Below are 27,121 nucleotides of genomic sequence, written 5' to 3'. Positions count from 1 at the left end.
CATCCAACCTCTACCACAGCAACTGGTATTGTTAGACTTTAAAAATGGTGTCAATCTGACAGGCATAAAACGGTGTCTCATTGAAGTTTTAATTTCATTTCCTGCCGTTTAAAACTACACTGAGTACCGTTTTTCACCTATCAGATAGACAAAGATAAAAACTTGTTGACGCTGTGTTGGCCATGGCAGAGGAAAACAGGCTAAGGGGAGTGTAAGCTGGGGCAACTCAGTGGAGAGCAATTGTCCATATTTATCAAGATGGTAAATTCACATATCCTTTGAGACAACAAATATCCCTTCCTTCTGCAATAAATGCATACATTAAAAAAAGAAGAAAGGTCCAAAATTAGTAACAGTCCAACGACTTGAACAAATAGTAAAGGCAGAGCAAAAGGAGACCAAAGCTACCAGAAGAAAAGAAATAATAAAGATCAGAGCAGAAACAAATAAAATAGAAAACAGAAAAATAATACAAAGAATCAACAAAACTAGAAGTTGGTTCTTTGAAAGGATCAATAAAATAGACAAAACTGGCTAAATTGACAAAGGAAAAAAATGAGAAGACACAAATAACCAAAAAAAGAAATGAAATTAGAGACATCACAACAGATCCAACTAACATAAAGAGGGTCATAACTGCATACTACGAAAAATTGTACTACACAAAAAGGAAAACCAAGGGGAAATGGACAAATTTCTCAAAATGGGGGCTTCCAACTCGTTTGTTTTCCCAGTTCGACCCCCTGCTGAGAATTTGATTTTCCACCCAGATATACTGAATCAGAATCTATATATTTTTAAAAATAATTTTATTATGCTTTAAGTGAAAGTTTACAAATCAAGTCAGTCTGTCACATATAAGCTTATATACACCTTACTACATACTCCCTTTTACTCTCCTCCTAATGAGTCAGCCCGCTCCCTCCTTCCAGTCTCTCCTTTCATGACGGTTTTGCCAGTTTCTAAACCTCTCTACCCTCCCATCTCCTCTCCAGACAGGAGATGCCAACACAGTCTCAAGTGTCCACCTGATACAAGTAGCTCACTCCTCATCAGCATCTCTAGAATCTACATTTTAACAAAATCCCCAGGTGATTCTTATGGATCCCCAGGCGATTCATATGAATCTTGTTAAAATTTAAAGGAAAACAAAACAGCCTAGTAGAGGTTGATAGACAAATAGCAGAGTGGTAAATACTTCGATGAAATACGTATAGAAAGGTCATTGCGAAAACTTCCTAGAAAATATTGGCACCTTAGGGAGTGTCTTGGATTGAATTGTGTCCCCCCAAAATATCTGTCAACTTAGCTGGGCCATGAGTCCCAGTATTGTGTGATTGTCCACCATTTTATGTGATTTCCCTAAGTGCTGTAAATCCTATCACTATGATGAAATGAGATGGATTAGTGGCAGTTAGATTGAAGAAATGTACAAGATTAGATAGTGTCTTAAGCCAATCTCTTTGAGGTACAAAAGAGAGAAGTGAGCAGAGAGACAGGAGGACCTCATACCACCAAGAAGGCAGCTCCAGGAGCAGAGTGTGTCCTTTGGCCCTGAGGTTCCTGCCCTGAGATGCTCCCAGACCAAGGAAAGACTGACATATCACAAGGACCTTCGTCTAGACCTGACGGAGAGAGAAAGCCCTCCCCTGGAGCCAGCTCCCTGAATTCGGACTTCTAGCCTACTCGACTGTGAGAGAATAAACTTCTCTCTGTTAAAGCCATCCACTTGTGGTATTTCTGTTACAGCAGCACTAGATTACTAAGGCAGGGAATATGAAGGATAAGTAGGCAAAAAATGCAAGAAGAGGGAGAAGGACATTCCAGGCTGAGTGCACAGGCACAGAGATGACAGCAAGCAGCTCTGCTCCTTCATTACTTAAAATCATGTATTTGCAAGAAACAGGCTAACAATAAATGTATGGGATGTCTTTCAGTCTTCTCTGTCAATGTTTCTCAAGAAGCTTTAAAACGATATAAAATACAGTGAACTGGATTTAAGTTATAAAAATTTTAGATATCTGAGCTCTTTATTCCCAGTTGTACCCATTTGTCCCCCCATTTTGCTTAGCTAGAGAATATTAGTTGCCCTGCTGGCGCAGTGGTTAAGAGCTATGGCTGCTAACCGAAAGATCAGCACTTCGAATCTACCAGCTGCTCCTCGGAAACCCTATGGGGCAGTTCTACTCTGTCCTGTAGGGTCACTGTGAGTCGCAATCAACTCGATGGCAAGAGGTTAGAGAATATTAAGCACATCTTTAGAATGTAAAAACAACTGAAAACAGCTCCCTTCCTAGCAAGGGAGCCAGGTAAAGCCCAGTATGTATTGCACGAGCCTAGATTCTTAATCAAACACATGTTGTAAGTACCTGCTCAAAAGTCTTTTGAAGATGTTAGCAACAGCAACTGTTTCTTTCTTTCTTTTTTTTTTTCTGTAAATCCATTATGAAGGAAAAAAGAAAGAAAGAAGAGATTGAAGATTCATCAAAAAAATCCCAGTCAGGTCTTAAACACTAGCAAGCAGTCATCTAAGATGCATCAATTGGTCTCAACCCACCTGGAGCAAAGGAGAATGAAGAACACCAAAGATACAAGGTCAGTATGAGCCCAAGAGAAAGAAAGGGCCACTTAAACCAGAGACTACATCAGCCTGAGACCAGAAGAACTAGATGGTACCTGGTTACAACCAATGACTGCCCTGACAGGGAACACAACAGAGAACCCCTGATGGAGCAGGAGAGCAGTGGGATGCAGACCCCAAATTCTTGTAAAAAGACCAAACTTAATGCTCTGACTGAGACTAGAAGGACCCCGGAGGTCACAGTCCCCAGACCTTCTGTTAGCCCAAGACAGGAACCACTCCCAAAGCCAACTCTTCAGGCAGCGATTGGACTGGACAATGGGATAGAAAATGATACTGGGGAAGAGTGAGCTTCTTGGATCAAGCAGACACAGGAGACCATGTGGGCAGCTCCTGTCTGGAGGGGAGATGAGAGGGTGGGGGGGTCAGAAGCTGGCCAAATGGTCATTAAATAGAGGGTGGAGGGAAGGAGTGTGCTGTCTCATTAGGGGGAGAGCAACTAGGAGTATATAGCAAGGCGTATATAAATTTTTGTATGAAAGGCTGACTTGATTTGTAAACTTTCACTGAAAGCACAATAAAAACAAACAAACAAAAAAACTCCCAATCAAATAAAAAGCCCCAGACCAGATGACTTCACTGGGGAATTTCACCAGACACTCAGAGAAGAGTTGACAACAATTCTACTCAAACTCTTAATCTTAGAATAGGAAGAGATACTCCTTAAATCATTCTATGAAGCCAGCATCATCCTGATACCCAAACCAGGTAAATACATGGCAAAAAAAGAAAATTACAGATCAATATCCTTCATGAATATTGTTGTTGTTGTTAGGTGCTGTTGAGTCAGTTCCAACTCATAGTGATCCTATGCACAGCAGAACGAAACACTGCCCAGTCCTGTGACATCCTCACAATTGTTGTTATGCTTGAGCCCACTGTTGCAGCCACCGTGTCAATTCATCTTGTTGAGGGTCTTCCTCTTTTTCACTGATCCCCTGCTTTACCAAGCATGATGTCCTTCTCCATGGGCTGATCCCTCCTGATAACATGTCCAAAGTGTGTGAGATGTAGTCTTGCCATCCTTATTCCTAAGGAGCATTCTGGTTTTACTTCTTCGAAAACAGGTTTGTTTGTTCTTTTGGCACTTCATAGTATAATCAGTTCTTCACCAACATCACAATTCAAAGGCGTCAATTCTTCTTCAGTCTTCCTTATTCATCATCCAGCTTTCACATGAATATGAGGCTATTGAAAACACCATGACTTGGATCAGCTGCACCTTACTCTTCATGAATATAGACACAAAAATTCTCAACAAAGTTCCAACAAACAGAATTCAACAACATGTGAAGAAAATCATACATCATGATCAAATGGGATTGATACCAGGAATGCAAGAGTGGTTCAACATTATAAAATCAATCAGTGTAATTTATCACATGCTATGGATTGAATTGCATCCCCCAAAAACGTGTGTCAACTTGGCTAGGCCGTGCATGATTCCCAGTATTGTGTGGTTGTCTTCCATTTTGTGATCTGATATAATATTCTTGTGTTGTGAATCCTAATCTCTGTGTGTGGTTAATGAGGCAAGATTAGGTTATGTTAAAGAGGATTAGGGTGGAATGCAACACCCTTACTCAGGTCATGTCCCTGATCCTATGTAAGGGGGGCTTTCCTGGGGTATGGCCTGCATCACCTTTTATCTTACAAGAGACAAAACAAGAGAGAAGGGAACAGGAAGATAGGGACCTCCTACCACTAAGAATGAAGAACGAGAGTGGAGTGTGTCCTTTGGACTCACGGTCTGCCCTGAGAAGTTCCTAGACCAGGGGAATAGTGATGTCAAGAACCTTCCCCCACAGATGACAGAGAGAGAAAGGCTTCTCCTGGAGCCAGTGCCCTGAATTTGGGCTTCCAGCTTCCTAGACTGTGAGAGAATGAGCTTCTCTTTGTTAAAGTCATTCACTTGTGGTATTTCTGTTATAGCAGCACTAGCTAAATAAGACAGCACATAAATAAAACAAAGGAAAAGAGTCACATGATCATCTCAACTGATGCAGAAAAGGAATTTGATAAGATCCAACAGGCTTTCATGATAAAAACCCTCAGAAAATAAGAATAGAAGGGAAATTTCTGAACATAATTCAGGGCATATATGGAAAACCAACCACAAACATTCTTCTCAATAGAGAAAGACTGAGAGCCTTCCCCTTGAAAACAGGAACAAGAAAAGGGCGCCCATTATTACCACTCTTACTCAACATTGTACTGGAAGTCCTAGCCAGAGAAATCAGGCAAGAAAGGGAAATAAATCGGAAAGAAAGGAAATAATTCAAAGATGATGTGACCCTATGCATAGGAAATCCCAGAGATTCTACAAGAAGGCTATTGGATCCAATAGAAGAATTCAGTAAACTTGTAGGGTAAAAGATCAGCAAACAAAAATCGGTGGGGTTCCTCTACACTAATAAGGAGAACTCCAAAAAGGAAATCAAGAAAATAATACCGTTTATAATAGCCCCAAAAAGATAAAATACCTGTCGCTGTTGAGTCGATTCCAGTTCACAGTGACCCTGTAGGACAAAGTAGAACTGCCCCATTGGGTTTCCTAGCCTGTAAATCTTTATGGAAGCAGACTGTCACATCTTTTTCTCATCCAGCATCTGGTGTGTTTGAACCACCGTCCTTTCCGTTAGCAGCTGAGTGCTTAAGCACTGTGCCACCAGGGCTCCAGGGATGTAAGAGACCTATACAATTAAAACTGTAAAACACCACTACGAGAAACTAAAAGAGACCTACATAAATGGGAAGGCATTCTGTGCTCATGGATTAATAGACTTAATATTATGAAAATGTCAATACTACCCAAAGTGATTTAGATACAATGTAATAGCAATCTAAATTAAAACAACGTTCTTTACTGAAATGGAAAAACTAATCACCAACTTTATATGGAAAGGAAAGAGGCCCCAGATAAACAAAGCATTACTGAAGAAGAAGAACAAAGTAGGAGGCCTCACATTACCTGGCCTCAAAACATACCATACAGACAGAGTAATCAAAACAGCCTCGTACTTGTTTAATGATAGACACACATAGACCAGTGGAATAGAGTTGAGAGCCCAGAAGTAAATCCATCCATCTATGGACGACTGATTTTCAACAAGGGGTCAAAATATACTCAATGGGAAAGAAACAGTCTCTTTAACAAATGGTGCTGGCACAACTGTACACGCATTTGCAGAAAGATGAAACGGGGGCTGTACCTCACACCGTGAGCAAAAACCAACTCAAAATGGATCACACGCACACACACCTGGTACTGTCGAGTCGATTCCGAATGATAGTATAACTATAAAGTTCCTGGGAGATAACACAGGGATAAAACCAAGGGACATAATTTTTTTCAACAAGAGATTATTAAACACAACTACAAATGCACAAACAGCAGAAGACAAATTAGATAACTGGGACCTCATAAGAATTACATACTTATGCTCATCAAAAGACTTTATCAAAAGAGTAAAAAGACAACCCATAGACGGGAAAAATATCTTTAGGAATGAAATATCCAGTAAGGGTCTAATCTCTAAAATATATAGAAAACTTCAGCAACTCAACAACAAAAAGACAAACAGTTAAGAAATGGGCAAAGGACATGAACTGACACCTCTTACTGAAGAGGAGATTCAAGTGGCCAACATATACATGAAAAAATGCTCACAGTCATTAGCAATTAACCCCATAAACCTGTTGCTGTCGAGTCGATTCCCACTCATATCGACCCTATAGGACACAGTAGAACTGCCCCATAGGGTTTCCAAGGAGTGCCTGGTGGATTCAAACTGCCTACCTTTTGGTTAGCAGCTCAATTCTTTTTTTTTTTTTTCTCTCTCTCGCTCTCTTTTTTTAATTGTGCTTTAAGTGAAAGTTTACAATTCAAGTCAGTTTCTCATACAAAAACGTATATACATTATTATGTGACCTTAGCTGCTCTCCCTACAACGTGACAGCACACTCCTCTTTACCTTGCATTTCCTATGTCCATTCAGTTAGATCCTGTACCCCTCTGCCTTCTCATCTCACCTCCGGACAGGAGCTGCAAACATATTCTCATGTGTCTACTTGAGCCAAGAAGCATGCTCCTCACCAGTATCATTTTATGTTTTATAATCCAGTCTAATCCTTGTCTGAAGAGTTGGCTTCAGGAATGGTTTTAATTTTGGGCTAACAGAGAGTCTGGGGCCCATGTCCTCTGGGGTCCTTCCAGTCTCAATCAGACCATTAACTCTGGTATTTTCACTAGAATTTGAGTTCTGCATCCCACTTTTCTCTTGCTCCATCAGGGATTCTCTGTTGTGTTCCCTGTCAGGGCAGTCATCTGTGGTAGCCGGGCACCATCTAGTTCTTCTATTCTCAGGCTGATGGAGTCTCTGGTATATGTGGCCCTTTCTCTCTCTTGGGCTCTTATTCTCCTTGTGTCTTTGGTGTTCTTCATTCTCCTTTGCTCCAGGTGGGTTGAGACCAATTGATGCATCTTAGATGGCTACTTACTAGCTTTTAAGACCCCAGATGCCACTCACCAAAGTGGTATGCAGAACACTTTCTTAATACACTTTGTTATGTCAATTGACCTAGATGGCTCCTGAAACCATGATCCCCAGACTTCCACCCCTGCTACTACATCCTTCTAAGTGTTTGGTTGTATTCAGGAAACTTCATAGCTTTTGGTTTAGTCCAGCTGTGCTGACTTCCCCTGTATTGTGTGTTGACCTTCCCTTCCCCTAAAATACTTTTTGTCCGCTATCTAATTAGTGAATACCCCTCTCTTTCCCTCCCCTTTTCTTGAGTTCTTATACTAGTGGTCTCATACAGTATCTGTCCTTTTGTGACTGACTAATTTCTCTCAGCATAATGTCTTTCAGATGGTTGTTTCCATCTTTTTGCTATTGTAAACAGTGCTATAATGAACATGGGTGTGCATATATCTATTTGTGTGAGGGCTCTTATTTCTCTAGGATATATTCCAAGGCATGGGATTGCTGGATCCTATGGTAATTCTATTTTTAGCTTTTTAAGGAAGCACCAAATCAATTTCCAAAGTGGTTGTACCATTTTACATTTCCATCAGCAGTGTATAAGTCTGTCCACAACCTCTCCAACATGTATTATTTTGTGTTTTTTGGATTAATGCCAGCCTCAGTGGAGTGAGATGGTATCTCACTGTAATTTCGATTTGCATTTTTCTAATGGCTAATGATCGTGAGCATTTCATCATGTATCTGTTACCCCCCGAATGTCTTCTTTGGTGAAGTCGCTGTTCATATCCTTTGCCCATTTTTTAATTGGGTTATTTGTCTTTTTGTTGTTGAGTTTTTGCAGTATCTTGTAGATTTTGGAGATAAGACGCTGATCGAATTTGTCTTAGCCAAAATTTTTTCTCCAGTCTGTATGTTGTCTTTTTACTCTTTTGGTGAAGTCTTTGGATGAGCATAAGTGTTCAGCTTTTAGGAGCTCCCACTTACGTAGTTTCTCTCCTGGTGTTTGTGCATCGTTAGTAATGTTTCATAGACTGTTTATGCCATGTATTAGGGCTCCTAGCATTGTCCCTATTTTTTTCTTTCAGGATCTTTATTGTTTTAGATTTTATGTTGAGGTCTTTGATCCATTTTGAGTTAGTTTTTGAGCATGGTGTGAGGTATGGGTCTTGTTTCATTTTTTTGTACCTGGATAACCAGTTATGCCAGCACCATTTGTTAAACAGACTGTCTTTTCCCCTAATTAACGGACTTTGAGCCTTTGTTGAATATGAGCTGCTCATAAGTGGATGAATTTACGTCTGGATTCTCAATTCTGTTCCATTGGTCTATGTATCTGTTGTTGTACCAGCACCAGGCAGTTTTGACTACTGTGGCGGTATAATAGGTTCTCAAATCAAGTAGTGTGAAGCCTCCCACTTTGTTCTTCTTTTTCAGCAATGCTTTACTTATCCAGGGCCTCTCCTCTTTCCATATGAAGTTGGTGATTTGTTTCTCCATCTCATTAAAAAGTGCCATTGGAATTTGGATCGGGATTGCATTGTATCTATAGATCGCTTTGGATAGAATAGACATTTTCGCAATGTTGAGTCTTCCTATTCAGGAGCAAGGCATGTTTTCCTGCTTATGTATGTCTCTGTTGGTTTCTTGAAGTACTGTCTTGTAGTTTTCTTTGTATAGGTCTCTTACATCTCTGTTAAATTTATTTCTAAATATTTTATCTTCTTGGTGGCTATTGTAAATGGTATTGATTTGGTGATTTTCCTCTTCAATGTTCTCTTTGTTGGTGTAGAGGAATCCAACTGATTTTTGTGTCCCGATACTTTGCTGAATTCTTCTATTAGTTCTAGCAGTTTTCTTGAGGATTCTTTTGGGTTTTCTGTGTATAAGATCATATCACCTGCAAATAGAGATACTTTTACTTCTTCCTTACAGGTTGGGATGGCCTTTATTTCTTTTTCTAGCCTAATTGCTCTGGCTAGGACCTCCAGCACAATGTTGAATGAGAATGGTGATGTGGGCCATCCTTGTCTGGTTCCCATTCTCAAGGGGAATGCTTTCAGACTCTCTCCATTTAGGATGATGTTGGCTATTGGCTTTGTATAAATGCCCTTTATTATGTTGAGGAATTTTCCTTCTATTCGTATTTTGCTGAGAGTTTTATCATGAATGGGTGTTGGACTTTGTCAAATGCCTTTTCTGCATCAATTGATAACATCATGTGGTTCTTGTCTTTTGTTTTGTTTATGTGATGGATTACATTAATCGTTTTTCTAATGTTAAACCATCGCTGCATACCTGTTATGAATCCCACTTGGTCAAGGTGAATTATTTTTTTGATATGTTGTTGAATTCTTTTGGCTAAAATTTGATTGAGGATTTTTGTGTCTAAGTTCATGAGAGATAAAACCCAACTCACTGCCGTTGAGTCGATTCCGACTCATAGCGACCCTATAGGACAGGGTAGAACTGCCCCCATAGAGTTTCCAAGGAGTGCCTGGCGGATTCAAACTGCCGACCTTTTAGTTACCAGCTGTAGCACTTAACCACTGTGCCCCCAGGGGTTGGTCTGTAATTTTCTTTTTTGTGTGTGTGGTGTCTTTACCTGGTTTTGGTATCAGGGTTTTGTTGGCTTCATGGAATGAGTTTGAGAGTATTCCATCCTTTTCTATGCTCTGAAATACTTTTAGTAGTAATGGTGTTAACTCTTCTCTGAAAGTTTGGTAGAATTCTCCAGTGAAGCCGTCAGGGCCAGGGCTTTTTTTGTTGGGAGCTTTTTAATTACCTTTTCAATCTCTTCTTTCGTTACAGTCTTTTTTCAGTTGTTCTATCTCTGTTTGTGGTAGTTTAGATAGGTAGTAAGTTTCTAGAAATGTGTCCATTTTCTCTAGGTTTTCAAATTTGTTAGAGTACAATTTTTCTAGTATTCTGTTATGATTCTTTTAATTTCAGTTGGGTCTGTTGTGAGACCTCCCCTTTCATTTCTTATTTGGGTTATTTGCTTCCTCTCTGTTTTTCTTTTGTCAGTTTGGCCAATGGTTTATCGATTTTGTTGACCTTTTCAAAGAACCAGCTTTTGGTTTTAACTCTTTCAATTGTTTTTCTGTTCTCTTTTTAATGCAACTCTGCTCTAATTTTTATTATTTGCTTTCTTCTGGTGCCTGAGGGCTTCTTTTGCTGCTCTCTCTCTATTTGTTCAAGTCATAGGGATATTTCTTTGATTCTGGCACTTTCTTCTTTTTGGATGTGTGCACTTATTCCTATAAATTGACCTCTGAGCACTGCTTTTGCTGTGTCCCAAAGGTTCTGGTAGGAAATGTTTTCATTTGCATTTGAGTCTATGAACTTCTTTATTCCAGCCTTAATTTCTTCTATAACCCAGTAGTTTTTGAGCAAGGTGTTGTTCAGTTTCCAAGTGTTTGATTTTTTTTCCTTGCTTTTTCTGTTATTGATATCTACTTTTATGGCTTTACGGTCAGAAACGGTGCTTTGTAATATTTTCATGTTTTAGATTCTTTTAAGGCTTGTTTTATGGCCTAATATTGTGGTCTATTCTGGAGAATATTCCATGTGCGTCGGAAAAGAAAGTACACTTGGCTGCTGTTGGGTGGAGTGTTCTGTATATGTCTATGAGGTCAGATTGGTTTATTGTGGCATTTATATCTTCCGTGTCTTTATTGAGCTTCTTTCTGGATGTTCTGACCTTCACTGAAAGTGATATGTTGAAGTCTCCTACTATTATTGTGGAGCTATCTCTCTTTTCAGTGCTGTTAGAGTTTGTTTTATGTATTTCGGAGCCCTGTCATTGGGTGCATAAATATTTATTATGGTTATGTCCTCCTGGTATATTGGCCCTTTAATCATTATATAGTGTCCTTCGTTATCCTTTGTGGTGGATTTAACTTTAAAGTCTATTTTGTCAGAAATTAATATTGCCACTCTTACTCTTCTTTGGTTGTTGTTTGCTTGATATATATTTTTTTCCATCCTTTGAGTTTTAGTTTGCTTGTATCTTTAAGTCTAAGGTACGTCTCCTGTAGGCAACATACAGACAGATCATGTTTTTTAATCCATTTTGCCACTCTTTGTCCCTTTATTGGTGCATTTAGTCCATTTATAGTCAGCGTAATTATTGATAGGTATGAATTTAGTGCTGTCATTTTGATTTGTGTGTGTGTGTGTGTTGTTGACAGTTTCTTTTTTCCACTTAATTTTCCGTGCTTGAGTTGTTTTTCTTTATACATTTTCTTTTCCTCTTTTTCATTGTTGTTGCTTTTGTATTTGCTGAGTCTTTTTCTTGTTTTTTTATTTTGATGTAGGATTGTTAGTTTCCTTTGTGGTCACCTTAGTATTTACCCCTATTTTTCTAAGTTTAAACCGATCTTTTATTTCTTTATATTGCCTTGACTTCCTCTCCATATGAAAGATCTGTGACTCCATTTTTTATTTCCTCTTTTTTGTTTTAAAGTTGTCATCTTTTACATAAGGACATCTCTGTTTCCCTGTTTTGAGCATTTATCTTTGTGATTTCCCTATCTGGGTTGATATCTGGTTGCTCTGTCCTGTGTTCTAGTCTTAGGTTATTATCTGATATTGATTTTCTAACTGGAGGACTCCCTTTAGTGTTTCTTGTAATTTTGATCTGGTTTTTGCAAATTCCCTAAACTTTTGTTTATCTGGAAATGTCCTAATTTCACCTTCATATTTGAGAGACAGTTTTGCTGGATATATAATTCTTGGCTGGCAATTTTTTTCCTTCAAGGTGTTATGTATGTCATCCCATTGCCTTCTTGCCTTCTTATGAATAGCGTGGTTTCTGCTGAGCAGTCCAAGCATAGTCTTACTGACTCTCCTTTGTAGATGACTTTTCATTTATCCCCAGCCGCTCTTAAAATTCTCTCTTTATCTTTGGTTTTGGCAAGTTTGATTATAATACGCCTTGGTGACTTTCTTTCAGAATCTACCTTGTATGGGGTTCGATGATCATCTTGGACAGATATCTTCTCATCTTTCATGACATCAGGGAAGTTTTCTGCCAACAAATATTCAACAATTCTCTCTGTATTTTCTGTTATCCCCCTTGTTCTGGCACTCCAATAACCCATAGGTTATTCCTCTTGATAGAGTCCCACATAATTCTTAGGGTTTCTTCATTTTTTTTTAATTCTTTTATCTGATTTTTCCTCAAAAATTTTGATGTCTAGTGCTTTATCTTCAATCTCTCTGACTTCCATTTGCTCAATTCTGCTCCTATGACTTTCTATTGAGTTGTCTAATTCTGAAATTTTATTGCTAATCTTCTGGATTTCTGTTTTCTGTCTCTCTATGGATTCTTGCAGCCTATTTGTCATTAATCTCTTCTCTAATCTTCTTAAGTTCCTCTAATGCTTTGTCTGTGTGCTGCTTGACTTGTTCTGCGTTTTGCCTGATCTCCTTCCTGATCTCTTGAAGAATTCTGTATATTAATCTTTTGTATTCTACCTCTCATAATTCCAGGAAGGAGAACTAGAATTAGAAGTGGAGCCTGAAGATGCGACTGAATTGCTGCAATCTCATGATAAAAATTTAATGGTTGAGGAGTTGCTTCTTATGGATAGGCAAAGAAAGTCGTTTGTTGAGGTGGAATCTACTCCTGGTAAAGATGCTGTGAACATTGTTGAAATGATAACAAAGGACTCAGAATGTTACATAAACATAGTTGACAAAGCAGCAGCAGGGTTTGAGAGGATTGACTCCAATTTGGAAGAAATTCTACTGTGGGTAAAATGCTATCAAATAACATTGCTTCCTACAGAGAAATCTTTCATGAAAGGGAAGAGTCAATCAAAGTGGCAAACTTCATTGTCGTCTTATTTTAAGAAATTATCACAGCCACCCCAACCTTCAGCAGCCACAACCTGATCAGTCAGCAGCCATTATCATAGTGGTAAGACCTTCCAGCAGCAAAAAGATTACAGCTCATTGAAGGTTAGCATTTTGTAGCAATAAAGTATTTTGTAATTAAGGTTTGTACATTTTTTTAAAGACATAATGCTATAGCATACTTAATAGACTACAGTATAATGTAAACATAGCTTTTATATACACTGGGAAACCAAAAAATCTGTGTGACTCACTTTATTGTGATATTCACTTCATTGCAATGGTCTGCCACCACACATCTGCCAGTTTGTCATACTGTGGTGGCTTGCTATGATACTGGAAGCTTCATCACCAGTATTTCAAATATCACCAGGGTCACCCTTGGTGGACCGGTTTCAGCAGAGCTTCCAGACTAGGATGAAGGTCCTGGCAGTCTACTTCTGAAAAAATTGTCCAGTGAAAATCTTATGAATAGCAGCGGAACATTGTCTGATATAGTGCTGGGAGAAGAACCCCTCAGGTTGGAAGGCACTCAACATACGACTGGGGAAGAGCTGCCTCCTCAAAGTAGAGCTGACCTTAATGTCATGGATGGAGTCAAGCTTTTGGGACCTTCATTTGCTGAGGTGGCACGACTCAAAATAGAAGAAACAGCTGCAAACATACTTTAGTAATAAGAATGTGGAATGTACAAAGTAGGAGTCTAGGAAAATTGGAAGTTGTGAAAAAAAAGCCCAAAATGGATGTCAGAAGACTGTGAAACTTGCTCTGGAACGTAAAGTAGCCAAAGCAAATGGAAGAAATGGCGAAGTAAAAGAGCTGAACAGAAGATTTCAAAGGGCAGCTTGAGAAGGTAAAGTAAAATATTATAATGAAATGTGCAAAGACCTGAATTTACAAAACCAAAAGGGAGGAACATACTCAGCCTTTCTCAAGCTGAAAGAACTGAAGAAAAAGTTCAAGCCTCAAGTTGCAATTCTGAAGGATTCTGTGGGTAAAATATTAAATGACGCAGGAAGCATCAAAAGAAGATGGAAGGAATACACAGAGTCACTCTACCAAAAAGAATCAGTCTACATCAACCATTTCAGGAGGTGGCATACGATCAAGAGCCAATGGTATTGAAGGAAGAAGTCCAAGATACACTGATGGCATTGGTGAAAAACAAGGCTCTAGGAATTGGCTGAACACCTATTGAGATGTTTCAATAAACGGATGCAGTGCTAAAGGTGCTTATTCGTCTATGCCAAGAAGTTTGGAAGACAGCTTCCTGGCCAACCGACTGGAAGAGATCCAACGGAATGTGGAATTATCGAACAATATTATTAATACCACACGCAAGTAAAATTTTGCTGATAATCATTCAAAAGCAGCTGCAGCAGTACATCAAGAGAGAACTGCCAGATATTCAAGCCGATTTCAAAGAGGATGTAGAACAAAGGATATCATTGCTGGTGTCAGATGGGTCCTGGCTGAAAGCAGAGAATACCAGGAAGATGTTTACCTGTGTTTTACAGACTATGCAAAGGCATTCATTCAACTGTGTGGATCATAACAAATTGTGAACAACATTGCTAAGAATAGAATTCCGGAATACTTAATTTTGCCCATGAGGAAACTGTAAGCAGACCAAGAGGCAGTCGCTTGAAAAGAACAAGGGGATACTGTGTGGTTTAAAATCAGGAAAGGTGTGCATCAGGGTTGTCTCCTTTCACCATACCTATCCAATCTGCATGATGAACAAATAATACGAGAAGCTGGACTATATGAAGAAGAACGGGGCATCAGGATTGGAGGAAGACTCATTAACAACCTGCGTTACGCAGATGACACAACCTTCCTTGCTGAAAGTGAAGAGGACTTGAAGCACTTACTGTTGAAGATCAAAGATGGATTGCACCTCAACGTAAAGAAAACAAAAATCCTCACAACTGGACCAGTAAGCAACATCTTGATAAATGGAAAAAAGATTAACATTGTCAAGGATTTCATTTTACTTGGATCCACAATCAACACCCATGGAAGCAGTAGTCAGGAAATCAGATGATGTATTGCATTGCACAAATCTGCTGCAAATGATCTCTTTAAAGTATTAAAAGGCAGAGATGTCACTTTGAGAACTAAGGTGCGCCTGACCTAGGCCACTGCATTTTCAATTGCCTTATATGCATGCGAAAGCTGGACAATGAATAAGGAAGACTGAAGAAGAATTGGTGCCTTTGAATTATGGTGTTGGCAAAGAATGTTGAATTTACCATGGACTGCCAGCAGAACGAACAAGTCTGTCTTGGAAGAAATACAGCCAGAGTGCTCCTTGGAGGTGAGGATGGTGAAATTTCGAATCACGTACTTGGACATGTTATCAGGAGGGATCAGTCCCTGGAGAAGGACATCATGCTTGGTAAAGTAAAGGGTCAGCAAAAAAGAGGAAGACCCTCAATGAGATGGACTGACACAGTGGCTGCAACAATGGGCTCAAGCATAACGATTATAAGGACAGCACAGGACCAGGCAGTGTGTCATTCTGTCGCACGTGGTATCACTACCAGTCAGAACTGACTCGACGGCACCTAACAACAACAGCGGTGGTCTGGAACAGAACCTACAATACCTCTGAGGCATGCCTATATTGGTCTCTACTGATCCAGGGCAAAAGAGAAAGAAGGAAACCAAAGACTCAGAGAATAGCCTAGTCCACAGGACTGGTAGCCTACATGGGTCATTGCTTCATCTACCCTGAAAGCAGCAGAACTAGATGGTGCCTGGCTACAACTACCGACTGTTCTGATCAGGGCCACAATAGATGGATCCTGATAGAAAAGAAGAATGTGGAACAGAACGCAAATTCTTGAAAAGTCCAGACTTACTAGACCAGTTAAGACTGGAGGGCTGCCTGAGACCGTTACCCTGAGATACTCTTTAAACCTTGGACTGAAACTGTTTTAACTAGATAACAGAATAGCTCATAAAATAAAGACTATGACCCATGAGTATTGCACTCCTTTAAACAATCATATATATGAGAACAATGGTCAAAAACTACCCTAAAGCAAAGATAAGAATGTAAAGGGACGGAAAAACTAGATTACGGGAAATGGAACAATAACAGAACTAATGAAAATGTCAACACATTGTGAAAAATGTAACCAGTGCCACTAAATAATTTGTGTAGAAATTGTTGAATGGGAACCTAATCTGCTGCGTAAACTCTCACTGAAAACACAATAGAATATTATTTTTTTTTAATCACTTCCCTTCAACCTCAGACCACACCATCGCGTTGGTGTGGCTTAGATTTACAAGTTCTGCATTGTTTTGAATGGACCATTTTCTTTTCTTCCTTTTCCCCTCAGCCTTTGTTTTCTTTAGATTATTGTAAAGTTGTCCAAATTATTTTATGAACTCTGTTTCCCATGTATTTTTCAGTACCCTTCTAGATTTATCTTTCCATTAGAATAGATTCTCAAAGAATGTTCCTGACGATGGTCTTTTTATGGCAAAATTGTACACCCAGAATATCTTTCACGTTCTCTCACATCTAATTGACATTTTGGCAGGATGTTAAAGCTTAGGTTAAAAAAAAAAAAAAAATCCCTACAGCAAAATAAAAAAAATCTGGGTTCTGATTTCTTTTCCTGCAATACATGAAAAAGATTACTCCGTTGTCTTCTTATAATCAGTGTAGCTATAGGCAAGTCTGGTGTCACTCCGATTCTTGTTTCAGGTGACCTAATTTTTCTCTCTGAAAACTTTTAGAATTTTAAAGATTTGCCACAATGTGTGTAGGTATGGGTCTTTCCTCACCTAACCTGTTTTCCTGGTTAGCTCTTTCAGACTGAGGCTTTTCACCTTTCTTTAATTCTAAGAAATTCATCAGTGATTTTTTTTTTCAACCCAAAATCTCTCTTTTTTTTTTTTCTTTGAGGGGGCTGTATTTCCATTATTTAAAGGATGGCACTTCACATTCTAACCTATATACAGTTAACTTTTGTAAATTTTAATCTCTTTATCCTTTTCTGCTACCTTCTGGCAGAGTCTCTTCATTAATCTTCCAGCTCACAAATGCGGTTTTCAGCCAACTCCATTCTACTAATCATCCCATTCATTGTATCCTTTATTTCGTACTCAATATTTTCACTTGGTTCTTTTTTATAACTTCTTATTCCTGCTTCATCTTATTGATACCCTCCTTTATCTTTTTGAAGATGTTTATTATGCTCATTAATTTTTTAAAAATTTATTTGTACCATTCTTTCTACTTTCGGCACCACAGTTTATTCAATTTCTTGTCTTTCTCTTATAATTCATATTTTTCAGATATGTGGTGTCATGCGTTGAATTATGTCCCCCCAAAAATGTGTGTATCAATTTGGTTGGGCCATGAGTCCCTGTAGTGTGTGATTTTCCTCTATGTTGTAAATCCTACCTCTATGATATTAATGAGCGGGGACAGGTGGCAGTTGTGTTAGAGAGGCCAGACTCAATCTGCAAGATTGGATTGTGTCTTGATGTAATCTCTTTGGCGATATAAAAGAGAAAAGCGAGCAGAGAGACAGAAGGACCTCATACCACCAAGAAAGCAGTGCTGGGAGAAGGGTGCATACTTTGGACCTGGGGTCCCTGTGTGGAGAAGCTCCTAGGCTGCGGTAAGATTGATGAAAAGGCCGACAGAGAGAGAAAGCCTTCCCCTGGAACTGACACCACGAATTTGGACTTTTAGCCTACTTTACTGTGAGAAAGTAAACTTCTCTTTGTTAAAGCCATCCACTTGTGGTATTTCTGTTATAGCAGCACTAGATGACTAAGACATCTGGCTATCTCTTTTCTTTATAGTGGTTTTATTGAAAACATGGCTGCAATTTCTTTGACACTCCTCCTCAAAAGGTGGAATCTATGCCCCATCTCCTTGAAGCTGGGTGGGCTGTGATTTAAACTAGTAGCGTAGGTGCAAGTGACACTGTATGACTTCTGAGGCTACATCAAAAAAGGCCATGCGCTTTCTATCTTGTTCACTGAGAGGCCAGGTGGAGACTCTTACCTGACAGTCCCAGGTAAGCCCAGCCTTCCAGTCACTGCTGCCAAAATGCCAGACATGTGGGTGTAGCCTTTTAGACTCTCCAGATCAGCCAGTTTGGAAGCTGAATACCTGATGACCTCCAACAATACCATTTAGAACAGAAGAATCACCCTGCTGAGCCCTGTCTGAATTCCTGACTCAAAAATTCATGAGCTATATGATTCCATTTATGTAGCAGTCATGAAATAACATAATTATAGAGATGAAGAATGGATTAGTGATTGTCAAGAGTTAGAGATGAGGAGGGATGGGTATAGCTACAAGAGGCAACATGAAAGAGCCTTGTGGTGATGACATAGTTGCGTATCTGGATTGTCACAGTGGTTTTGCAAAACTACATGTGACAAAATTGCATAGAATTGTACAGACCTGTGTACTGTTATAGATTGAATTGTGTCCCTTCAAAATATGTGTTGGAGTCCTGATCCCTGTACCTGTGGATGTAATCCCATATGGGAATAGGATTTTTTTTTGTTATGTTAGTGATGTCATATCAGTTAGGGCATGTCCTAAATCTAATCAATCCTCAGTAACATAAAGAGCAGCACAGACACAGAGACAAGCAAACACAAACAGGGAAAGATAGATGCCACGTGAAGATTGCCAAACTGAGGAACACCAGGGCTAGACAAGCTGAGGCAAGGATTTTCCCCCAGAGACAACAGAGGGAGAGACTTCCCCTAAAGCCAGTGCCCTAAACTTGGACTTCTAGCCTCCAGAACTGTGAGAAAATAAATTTCTGTTGGTTAAAGCTACCCATTTGTGATATTCCTTTTATAGCAACACTCAGAAACTAAGTTACACATACACACACAAATGAGTACGTGTATAACTGGTGAAATCTCATAAACTCTGTGGATTGTGCCAGTTGTCAATGTCTTGGATTTGATACTGTCCTGTAGTTATGTGGGGCATTGACACTGGCGAGGGCTTAGGAGAGGAGTGTATGAGGAGTCCCTGTACGTTTCCCCACGACTTCATGTGAATCTTTATTTTGGAATAAAATTTTTTTAAAAATCATCAGCTATAATAAAATGGTTGTTGTTTTAAGCCCCTCAGTCTTATAAAAAAAAAAATGCCACATCCTACAGCATGTGTGTTGTTGTTAGTTGCTGTCCTCTCTGAGTCACGGTGACCTTATGGACAGCAGAACAAAATGTTACCCAGTCCTGCATCAACCTCACCAGCATATTCAAGCCCATTGTCGTGGCTACTGTGCCAATCCATCTCACTGAGGGTCTCCCACACCCTCGCTGGTCCTCTACTTCACCAAACATGATGTCCTCCTCTAGTGACTGATCCTTCCTGGTGACATGTCCAAAGTAAAGCAGTCAGACAATGCTCTGTTGTGATCTATAGGGCTTTTGTTGGCTGATTTTCGGAAGTAGAACACCAGTCCTTCATCCTAGTCTGTCTCAGTCTGGAAGCTCCACCGAAATCTGTCCACCATGGATGACTCTGCTCATATTCGAAATACCGATGGCATAGCTGCCAGCATCACAGCAACATGCAAGTCATCATAGTACAACAAACTGACAGATGGGCAATAGACAGCACTCTTACCCCTTGGGATATCAAACACCCTGTCTTGTGATGTGTGTCAGCGGAGGTGAAACTCAGCTAATGTCCATCCTAGTGAGTTTAAGGAGTGAGGGAGAGACTATGTCCAAGGGGAGGAAGTCTTTGTGGATTGAATTATGTCCCCCACAAAACGTGTCTATTAACTTGGTTAGGCCATGACTTCCAGCTCGTCCTCCATTTTCTGACTGTAATTTTATGTTAAAGGTGATTAGGGTGGAATTGTAACACCCTTACCCAGTTCACATTCCCTATCCAATGTAAAGGGAGTTTCCCTGGGGTGTGGCCTGCACCACCTCTTATCTCTCAAGGGATAAAAAGGAAAGGGAAGCAAGCAGAGAGTTGGGGACCTCATACCACCAAGGAAGCAGTGCCCGGGAGTAGAGCATGTCCTTTGGACCCGGGGTCCCTGCGTGGAGAAGCTCCTGGTCTGGAGGAAGATTGATGAGAAAGCCAACAGAGAGAGAAAGCCTTCCCCTGGTGCTGACACTCTGAATTTGGACTTTAGCCTACTTTACTGTGAAGAAATAAATGTCTCTCTGTTAAAGCCATCCACTTGTATTTGTGTTATAGCATCACTGGATGACTAAGACAGAACCCCTCAGCTGCCACTCTACCAGGCAGCTCCAGTTCTCAAGAGCTCTCCCTACACTCTGAAAGGAGCAGGGCTGGGTGATGATCTTCTCGAACTGTGATTTACTGGCCTGTTGCTGTCGTTGTGAGGTGCCATCAAGTCAGTTCCGACTCATAGCAACCCTGTGTACAACAGAAAGAAACGCTGCCCAGTCCTGCACCACCCTCACAATTGTTGCTATGCCTGAGCCCACTGTTGTAGCCACTGTGACAATCCATCTTGTTGAAGGTCCTCCTCTTTTTTGCTGGTCCTCTACTTTACCAAACATGATGTCCTTCTCCAGGGACTGGTCCCTCCTGATAACATGTCCAAAGTACCTGATACAAAGTCTTGCCATGCGTGCTTCTAAGGAGCATTCTGGCTGTACTTCTTCCAAGACAGATTTATTCATTCTTTTGGCAGTCCATGGTACATTCAGTATTCTTTGCCTATACCATGATTCAAAGGCATCAATTCTTCTTTGATCTTCCTTATTCAGTGTCCAGCTTTCACATGCATATGAGGTGACTGAAAACACCATGGCTTGGGTCAGGCTCACCTTAGTCCTCAAAGTGACATCTTTGCTTTTTAACACTTTAAAGAGGTTTAGGAGTTAGGATTTACAACACATTTTGGGGGGACACAATTCAGTCCCTAACAGTAGGGAAGTGGATCGAGGAAGAGCTTTTGACTGTGTTCCTCTCCCTACACCACCTTGGGTTGACAAATGTCTGAGACAAAAAGGAGCAGCCGACACTCAGACCCCAGGGAGACTGGGCACATCAGGGATATTCCGTGTCTCTGCCTGGGCTGAGAAGCGAATGAAAGTAGGTGCAGGCCACCCACATCCCTCCTTCCTGAGCACTCCCACTTTTCATTAAAGCTGAGCCCTGCAAGTGGGCATAATGGAATGGTGGTTGTTTGAAGCCACTAAGTCTTGGGTCATTTGTTGGAGAGCAGTAGGAACCAGAACACCTGGCCAGGTCACCACCCCCTCTGTGTCCCCCAGTTCTCACCTTTTTGTTATGCCTCAGATCCTGGCTTCCTTCTTTCTCCCCGTGCTTCCCCCAGGTTAAATTTGGGGAAGAGAGCCAGCGGCCTATGCCAGCTCCCTACTTTATCCCCCTGTATGCTTTGTAAATTCAAGTTCAATTGATTTTAATCTGTGGTAATTCTACATGGCCTGGATAAAGGGAGCATTCCCTGGCTTCAATCAGAAGCCTACTTTACATCCATTTCTATGCTTAGAGTTGCCTGAACCACTCTGCAAGGGTAAATCCAAACCCCAATCAGGCCTGAAGGAAAGTATGTGGTTATGAATTCTCAGGGGGAAACTCCCCCACCCCAATGAGTGCTCAATCTGAGATAGGCTATTTTCCTAAGAGTGCCTCAGCAGTCAGACTTTTTCTACCACACTCTTTCACTGAAGGTACAGATCTTCCAGGGACCAGGTTTTATGCAGGGGCTTCTACTTCTCTTTAGGTCCTTGGGTGGCGCAAGCAGTTTGTAACTCAACTACAAACCTAAAGTTTGGCAGTTCAAGCCCACCCAGTGGTGCTGCAAAAGCCTGGCAATCTGCTTCTGTAAAGATTATAGCCAAGAAAAGCCTATGGAAGGACAACTCAGTCAACTGGCATAATATAGCTCCCGAAGTTCGTGTTCTGCATCCTAGTGAGATGAGTAGTATCTGGGGTCTTAAAAGCTTGTGAGCAGCCATCTGAGATACAACTATTGGTCTCTGCTTATCAGGAGCAAAGAGAAAGGAAATCAAAGTCTCAGAGAAAAAACTACTCTACAGGGCTAAGAGCCTATACCAGCCACGGCCTCGGCTACCCTGAAGCCAGAAGAACTAGATGGTGCCCGGCTACCAACACCAACCTTTCTAGTCAAGGCCACAATAGATGGGCCCTGATACAACAGGGGAAAAACATGGAACAGAACTCAAATTCTCAAAATGTCCGGACTTACTGGACCTTTTTTTTTTTTTTTTTTACTGGACCAGTTGAGACCAGAGAACTCCCTGAGACTATCACCCCGAGACACTCTTTAAACCTTGAATCAAAACTATCCCGAGGTCATCTTTTAGCAAAATAACAGACTGGCACACAAAATAAAGGATATTACCTGTGAGTACAGTGCTCCATTGGAAAACCACCTACATGAGACCAAAAGCAAAGATGAGAAGATAAGGGGTCAGGGAAACTAGAGCACTGGAAAGGGACCAGAATGCAATTAAAGAGAAGGTTGACACGCTGTAGGAGAATGTAACTAATGTTACTGAACAATTTATATAGAAATGGTCAAATGGAAACATAATTGGCTGAAAACACACACACACACACACACACACACACACACACACACAACGATGTGGTGCAATTGCAATGGGTTCTATTTCTCTCCAAACAGCCTGCCTCTGGGACTGGAAGCTGTTCAAATCCGAGGCCCTGGATTGCTGGTATTGGCAAACACCACCAGGACAACTGTAGTTTGAGCTACCTCCCCAATTTTGGTCCTTGCTCACTCATAAGGAGCCCTGGTGGTGCAGTGGTTAAAGTACTCAGCCGCTAACCAGAAGTTTGGCGGTTTGAATCTACCAGCTCCTCCACGGGAAAACGACGTGGCAGTCTGCTTCCATAAAGATTGACAGCCTTGGAAACCCTATGGGGCACTTCTACTCTGTCCTGTAGGGTCACTATGAGTCGGAATCGATTCAACAGCTGTGGGTTTGGGTTTTTGGCTCTCTCATGAGCTCAGCTTTACAGTCAAAAGCATGTTTATTGATTCTTAAACCAAAACGTGTGGGTAGTTTTCAGAGGCAACCACATTACAGGCTCCCCAGCCAGAAGTCATCTTCACCAAACACACATCTAATGATGCCATTCTTGGCTTACTGGTTGCTCAAAACCAAACTGACAACAGCAACTGGAAAGATTAGACGGGAAGCTTAGGGGCAGTGAGTTTACGTTAATGGGGGAGGAACAACTCAGAAAAGGACGGTGAGAGCGGTTACACCACCCAGGGAATGTCAGCAGTGAATGTACACGTAGAGGCTCTTGAATTGGTTTATGTTTTGCTGTGTATATTCTCAACAAAATAAAATTCAAAAAAATTAAAAATAAATAAAAGAAAGCTCAATTCCTTAAAAAAAAAACTTTACCTCTCATATGACTTAAATACCCAGCTTAGCCTGGCCCTTGCTGGTACCACACTCACCCCCCACCTCTACCGCCCTCCACTCCAAACCAAACCAAACCCACTGCCATCGAGTCACAGGAAAGTAGACAAAGTAACCTGTTACTTCAGTAAGGTGCCTGGGTGGTGCAAACAGTTTGCACTAGACTACTAATCTAAAGGTTGGTGGCTTGAACCTACCCAGATGTGCTGCAGAAGAAAGGCCTGGCAATCTGTTCCCATAAAGATTATTGTTGTTTTTAGCTGCTGTCCAGTCCATTCCAACTCATGGCTACCCCATGTGTGCACAGTAGAATTACACCATAGGGTTTTCAAGGTTGTGACCTTTTGGAAGATCTGCAGGCTTGTCTTCTGAGGTGCCTGAGTAGGTTTGAACCATTAACCTTTTGGCCACGTGTCGAGCGCTTAACCATTTGCGCTACCCAGACAGCCAAGAAAACCCTGTAGAGCAGTTCTATGCTGTAACACATCAGGTAACCATGAGTCGAAACCAACTTGATGGCAATGAGTTTGGTATCTGGGTTTCTGTTACCTCAGTAGGTTGTGTTTTCTCCTGACCCCGGGCTTTTGCATATGCTGTTCCTTCTGCCTGCCACTCTTCTATAGCCCATTCCCATTTTACCTGTGGCGCCCTGGTGGTGCAGAGGTTAAGATCTTGACTGCTAGCCAAAAGGCTGGCAGTTCAAATCCACCAGCTACTCCTTGGAAACCCTACGTGGTGGTTCTCCGCTGTCCTATAGGGTTGTTACGAGTCGGAATTGATAAGAACGGGATTTTTTTTTAACGCCTTTAGAGCTCAACTCAAACTCATTCATTACATGCTCAGGGAAGCTGTCTGAATCCTCCTGATTAGATTAAATCCTAATAGGTTAAGCACTTGACTAGCTGAAAGATTAGTGGTTTGAATCCATCAAGAAGCGCCTTGGAAGAAAGGCCTGGTGACCTGCTTCTACAAGGTCACAGCCTTGAAAACCCTATGGAGCAGTTCTACTCTGCACACATGGGGTCTCCATGAATCAGAATCGACTCGACAGCAACTAACAATGACAATCATATCTAAACTATCAGCTGTAATTACAGATACCCATTGACTTATAAGAATGTTTTATTAAAGTCTCCCCCACTGGGCTGTGAGCTCTGTGAGGGCAGAGACTGGCTGTTGTACCCTCAGCCCTCAGCACAACAGGTGCTCAATAAACGTGTGCTGACTTGACGAAACACAAATGAATGCAGAAGCAGGACAAAACACGAGGGGCCCCGATTTCCCAACTGCAGCTTCACCTTCAGTAGGGCAGACATGGGGGATCTCTTTCTCGGGACCACCATTCTCAAAGAAATCACCAACCAACCCACCACCCCCTTGGTGGAAGGCAGAGGAACAGGACCTTATTGATAAATGTTTCGAGTTTTGATGAATCTGTCCTGGAGGGCTTGTCTCACTTCTCTATCCTGGGGTGGAGATCTCAGCTTCAGGTTGTAATAAAAGGGGAAAATGCAAATGGATAATGCAATTGGCTGTTAACCAAAAGACTGGAGGTTCCAGTCCACCCAGGGGTGCCTCAGAAGAAAGGCCTGGCAATCTACTTCCCAAAAAACCCAACCACTGAAAAACCCATGGAACACAGTCCTACTCTGACACACATGGGGTTGCCATGTGTCAGAAATGACTCCACAGTCACTGGTAAAATGTGAACTGGTCTGAGGGCCTAGAGCTGGGACTAGGAGGGAGCAGGTGGGCAGGCGTAAAGAGAACTTGCAGAAAGAGCTTGCTAACCGCAGCCTCTGAGCAGAGCCAGAAATTCAAATCCTTTTAGCACACCTGGTGGCCCAGTGGGTATGTGCTCAGCTGCTAACCAAAAGTCAGTGGCTCAAACCTACCAGCAGCTCCACGGGAGAATGGTGTGGCAATCCGTTTCCATAAAGATTACAGCCTTGGAAACCCTATGGGGCAGCTCTACTCTGTCCTATAGGCCTCTATGGGCAGGATCCACTAGATGGCAATGGGTTTGGTTTTTGGTCTTAGCATCCAGGAGTCGACCCAGTGAAGACTGTACATGCTCTTATTTGCAAAGTGGTGTCCTACTGTGCCCAAAGCACCAGGACAGAGCTGTACTGGGTCCTAGAGGTGTCGCTTTCAGCCAGGAGTCAAGAAGGGGGCGCCATCTTGGCCTAGTGAGTTGAGAGGGAGAATCACCTTGCCTTGGCGACTAGGTAGGAGAGCCACCTTGAGCCTGTGAAGTCAGGAGGAGGCTGCCACATTTGCCTGGAGAATGAGTAGGAGATGCCATTCTGGCAGGGAGAATGGAGAGGAGACGCCACATTGACTGGAGAATGCAGAGAGAACAGTTGTCCCTGGGGGTGTTACCTTGGGCCTGATGAAGGAGCCCATAGAGGGTTTCCAGAGCACAGTATGAGTAAGGTGGTATACACAGAGTGGGAAAAGCAGTATAAAGCAAAGCCAACGCTAACGGTGTATGGCTGGACCCAAGGAACAAGATCAGGCTGAGAAAAAAAAAAAAAATAGAGGAGGTGCCAAGAGGAGGCTGAGCAAAAACTAAAACCAGGAGAGGGAGTCAAGCAGGGCGGCACCTGGGGGGTGGGGGTGGCGGAAGGACCCAGGCTGGGGGTGGGGGTGGGGGAGAAAGGGGACTATCCCTGGAAGTGGAGCTAGGGCTGGAGGCTTACAGCCCAGGGAGTGACGGAAGGTACCGGAGACTCTTGTGGAAAGAACCAAGACCGGCCCCTGGAAGCAGAAACCAAACTCAGAAAGGCAGAGCGCAAGGCAGTGTGGGGCACACTAAGCCCCGAGGACAGAAACAGACCCAGGAGCGAGCAAGGCCCAAGAACAGTGTCAGGACCAAGGGGAGGAACCAGATCCAAGGGGCGGGATGGGGCGGGGCTCTGCACCAAGCGATGAACCCAGACTCCAGAGCATCATCCAGGCGGCGGGGCTAGCCCTGAGGGTGACAGCACCATGGCGGGGAGGACGGGGTTAAAGAACAACGAAGGGGGCAGAACCTCGTCCCAGAGTCAGCAAGTGGGCAGAATCAAATGGCCGACTGGCTAGGCTCGCGGCCCCGGGCCCTGTTCTGGTTCGGTCACCGGCACGCCGCGGATGTCGGGCAGCAGGCGGCAGCCGGCCACGATGTCCAGGCGCTCGGCCAGCGTGCAGAGGTCTCCTCGCGCCAGGCGCACGCTGTGAGCCGCCGCCAGCCCTGCCGCCTGGGAGGCCGCCAGCCGAGCAGCCAGGGCGGCCACGTCACGGCCCGCGCGTCGGTATACACCGCTCACTGCGGCCGCCACGTCATGGTCCAGGCGCTCCTGGCTCTCAGCCAGCCGGAGCTGCAGCAGAGAGCGCGCAGGGGCGGGCGCTGGGCTCTCCACGGCGCCCCAGGCCTCTCCCGCCGGTTCCCGCTGTACCACGAGCGGAGGCAGGTCCCCCGGTGCAGCCTTCGGCTCCGGCTCCGGGTCCGAGTCGGTCTCCGCGGCCTCCCCGGCCACCCGCAGCCCCACGGGGCGGCCGCGCGTCGGGCCTGAGGGGCCCAGGTACAACTCCTCCTCCTCCGACGAGTACGCCGAGAGCTCCGAGTCCGTCTCGGCCGCCTCACCAGGCACCACCGTTTCGGGTCTCCGCAGTGGCCTCCGCCGACGGCCTTGGGACGCCATGGCTC

The 27,121-nt window shown here is 42.5% G+C and overlaps 1 protein-coding gene across 1 annotated transcript; it reads right to left on the bottom strand.

Moving 5' to 3' along the window:
- Window positions 1–3,015: 3,015 nt before the first annotated feature.
- Window positions 3,016–27,116, bottom strand: BLOC1S3 (biogenesis of lysosomal organelles complex 1 subunit 3). Its single transcript, XM_064293807.1, has one exon. The coding sequence runs from the start codon at window positions 27,114–27,116 to the stop codon at window positions 26,514–26,516; it is 603 nt and encodes a 200-aa protein (XP_064149877.1). The 3' UTR covers window positions 3,016–26,513.
- Between the last annotated feature and the right edge of the window lie 5 nt (window positions 27,117–27,121).

The sequence above is a fragment of the Loxodonta africana genome, chromosome 11, assembly GCF_030014295.1.
Source record: "Loxodonta africana isolate mLoxAfr1 chromosome 11, mLoxAfr1.hap2, whole genome shotgun sequence".
Taxonomy (NCBI): domain Eukaryota; kingdom Metazoa; phylum Chordata; class Mammalia; order Proboscidea; family Elephantidae; genus Loxodonta; species Loxodonta africana.
Note: the sequence above shows the minus strand (reverse complement) of the source record. Positions and strands in the feature narration are given on the sequence as shown.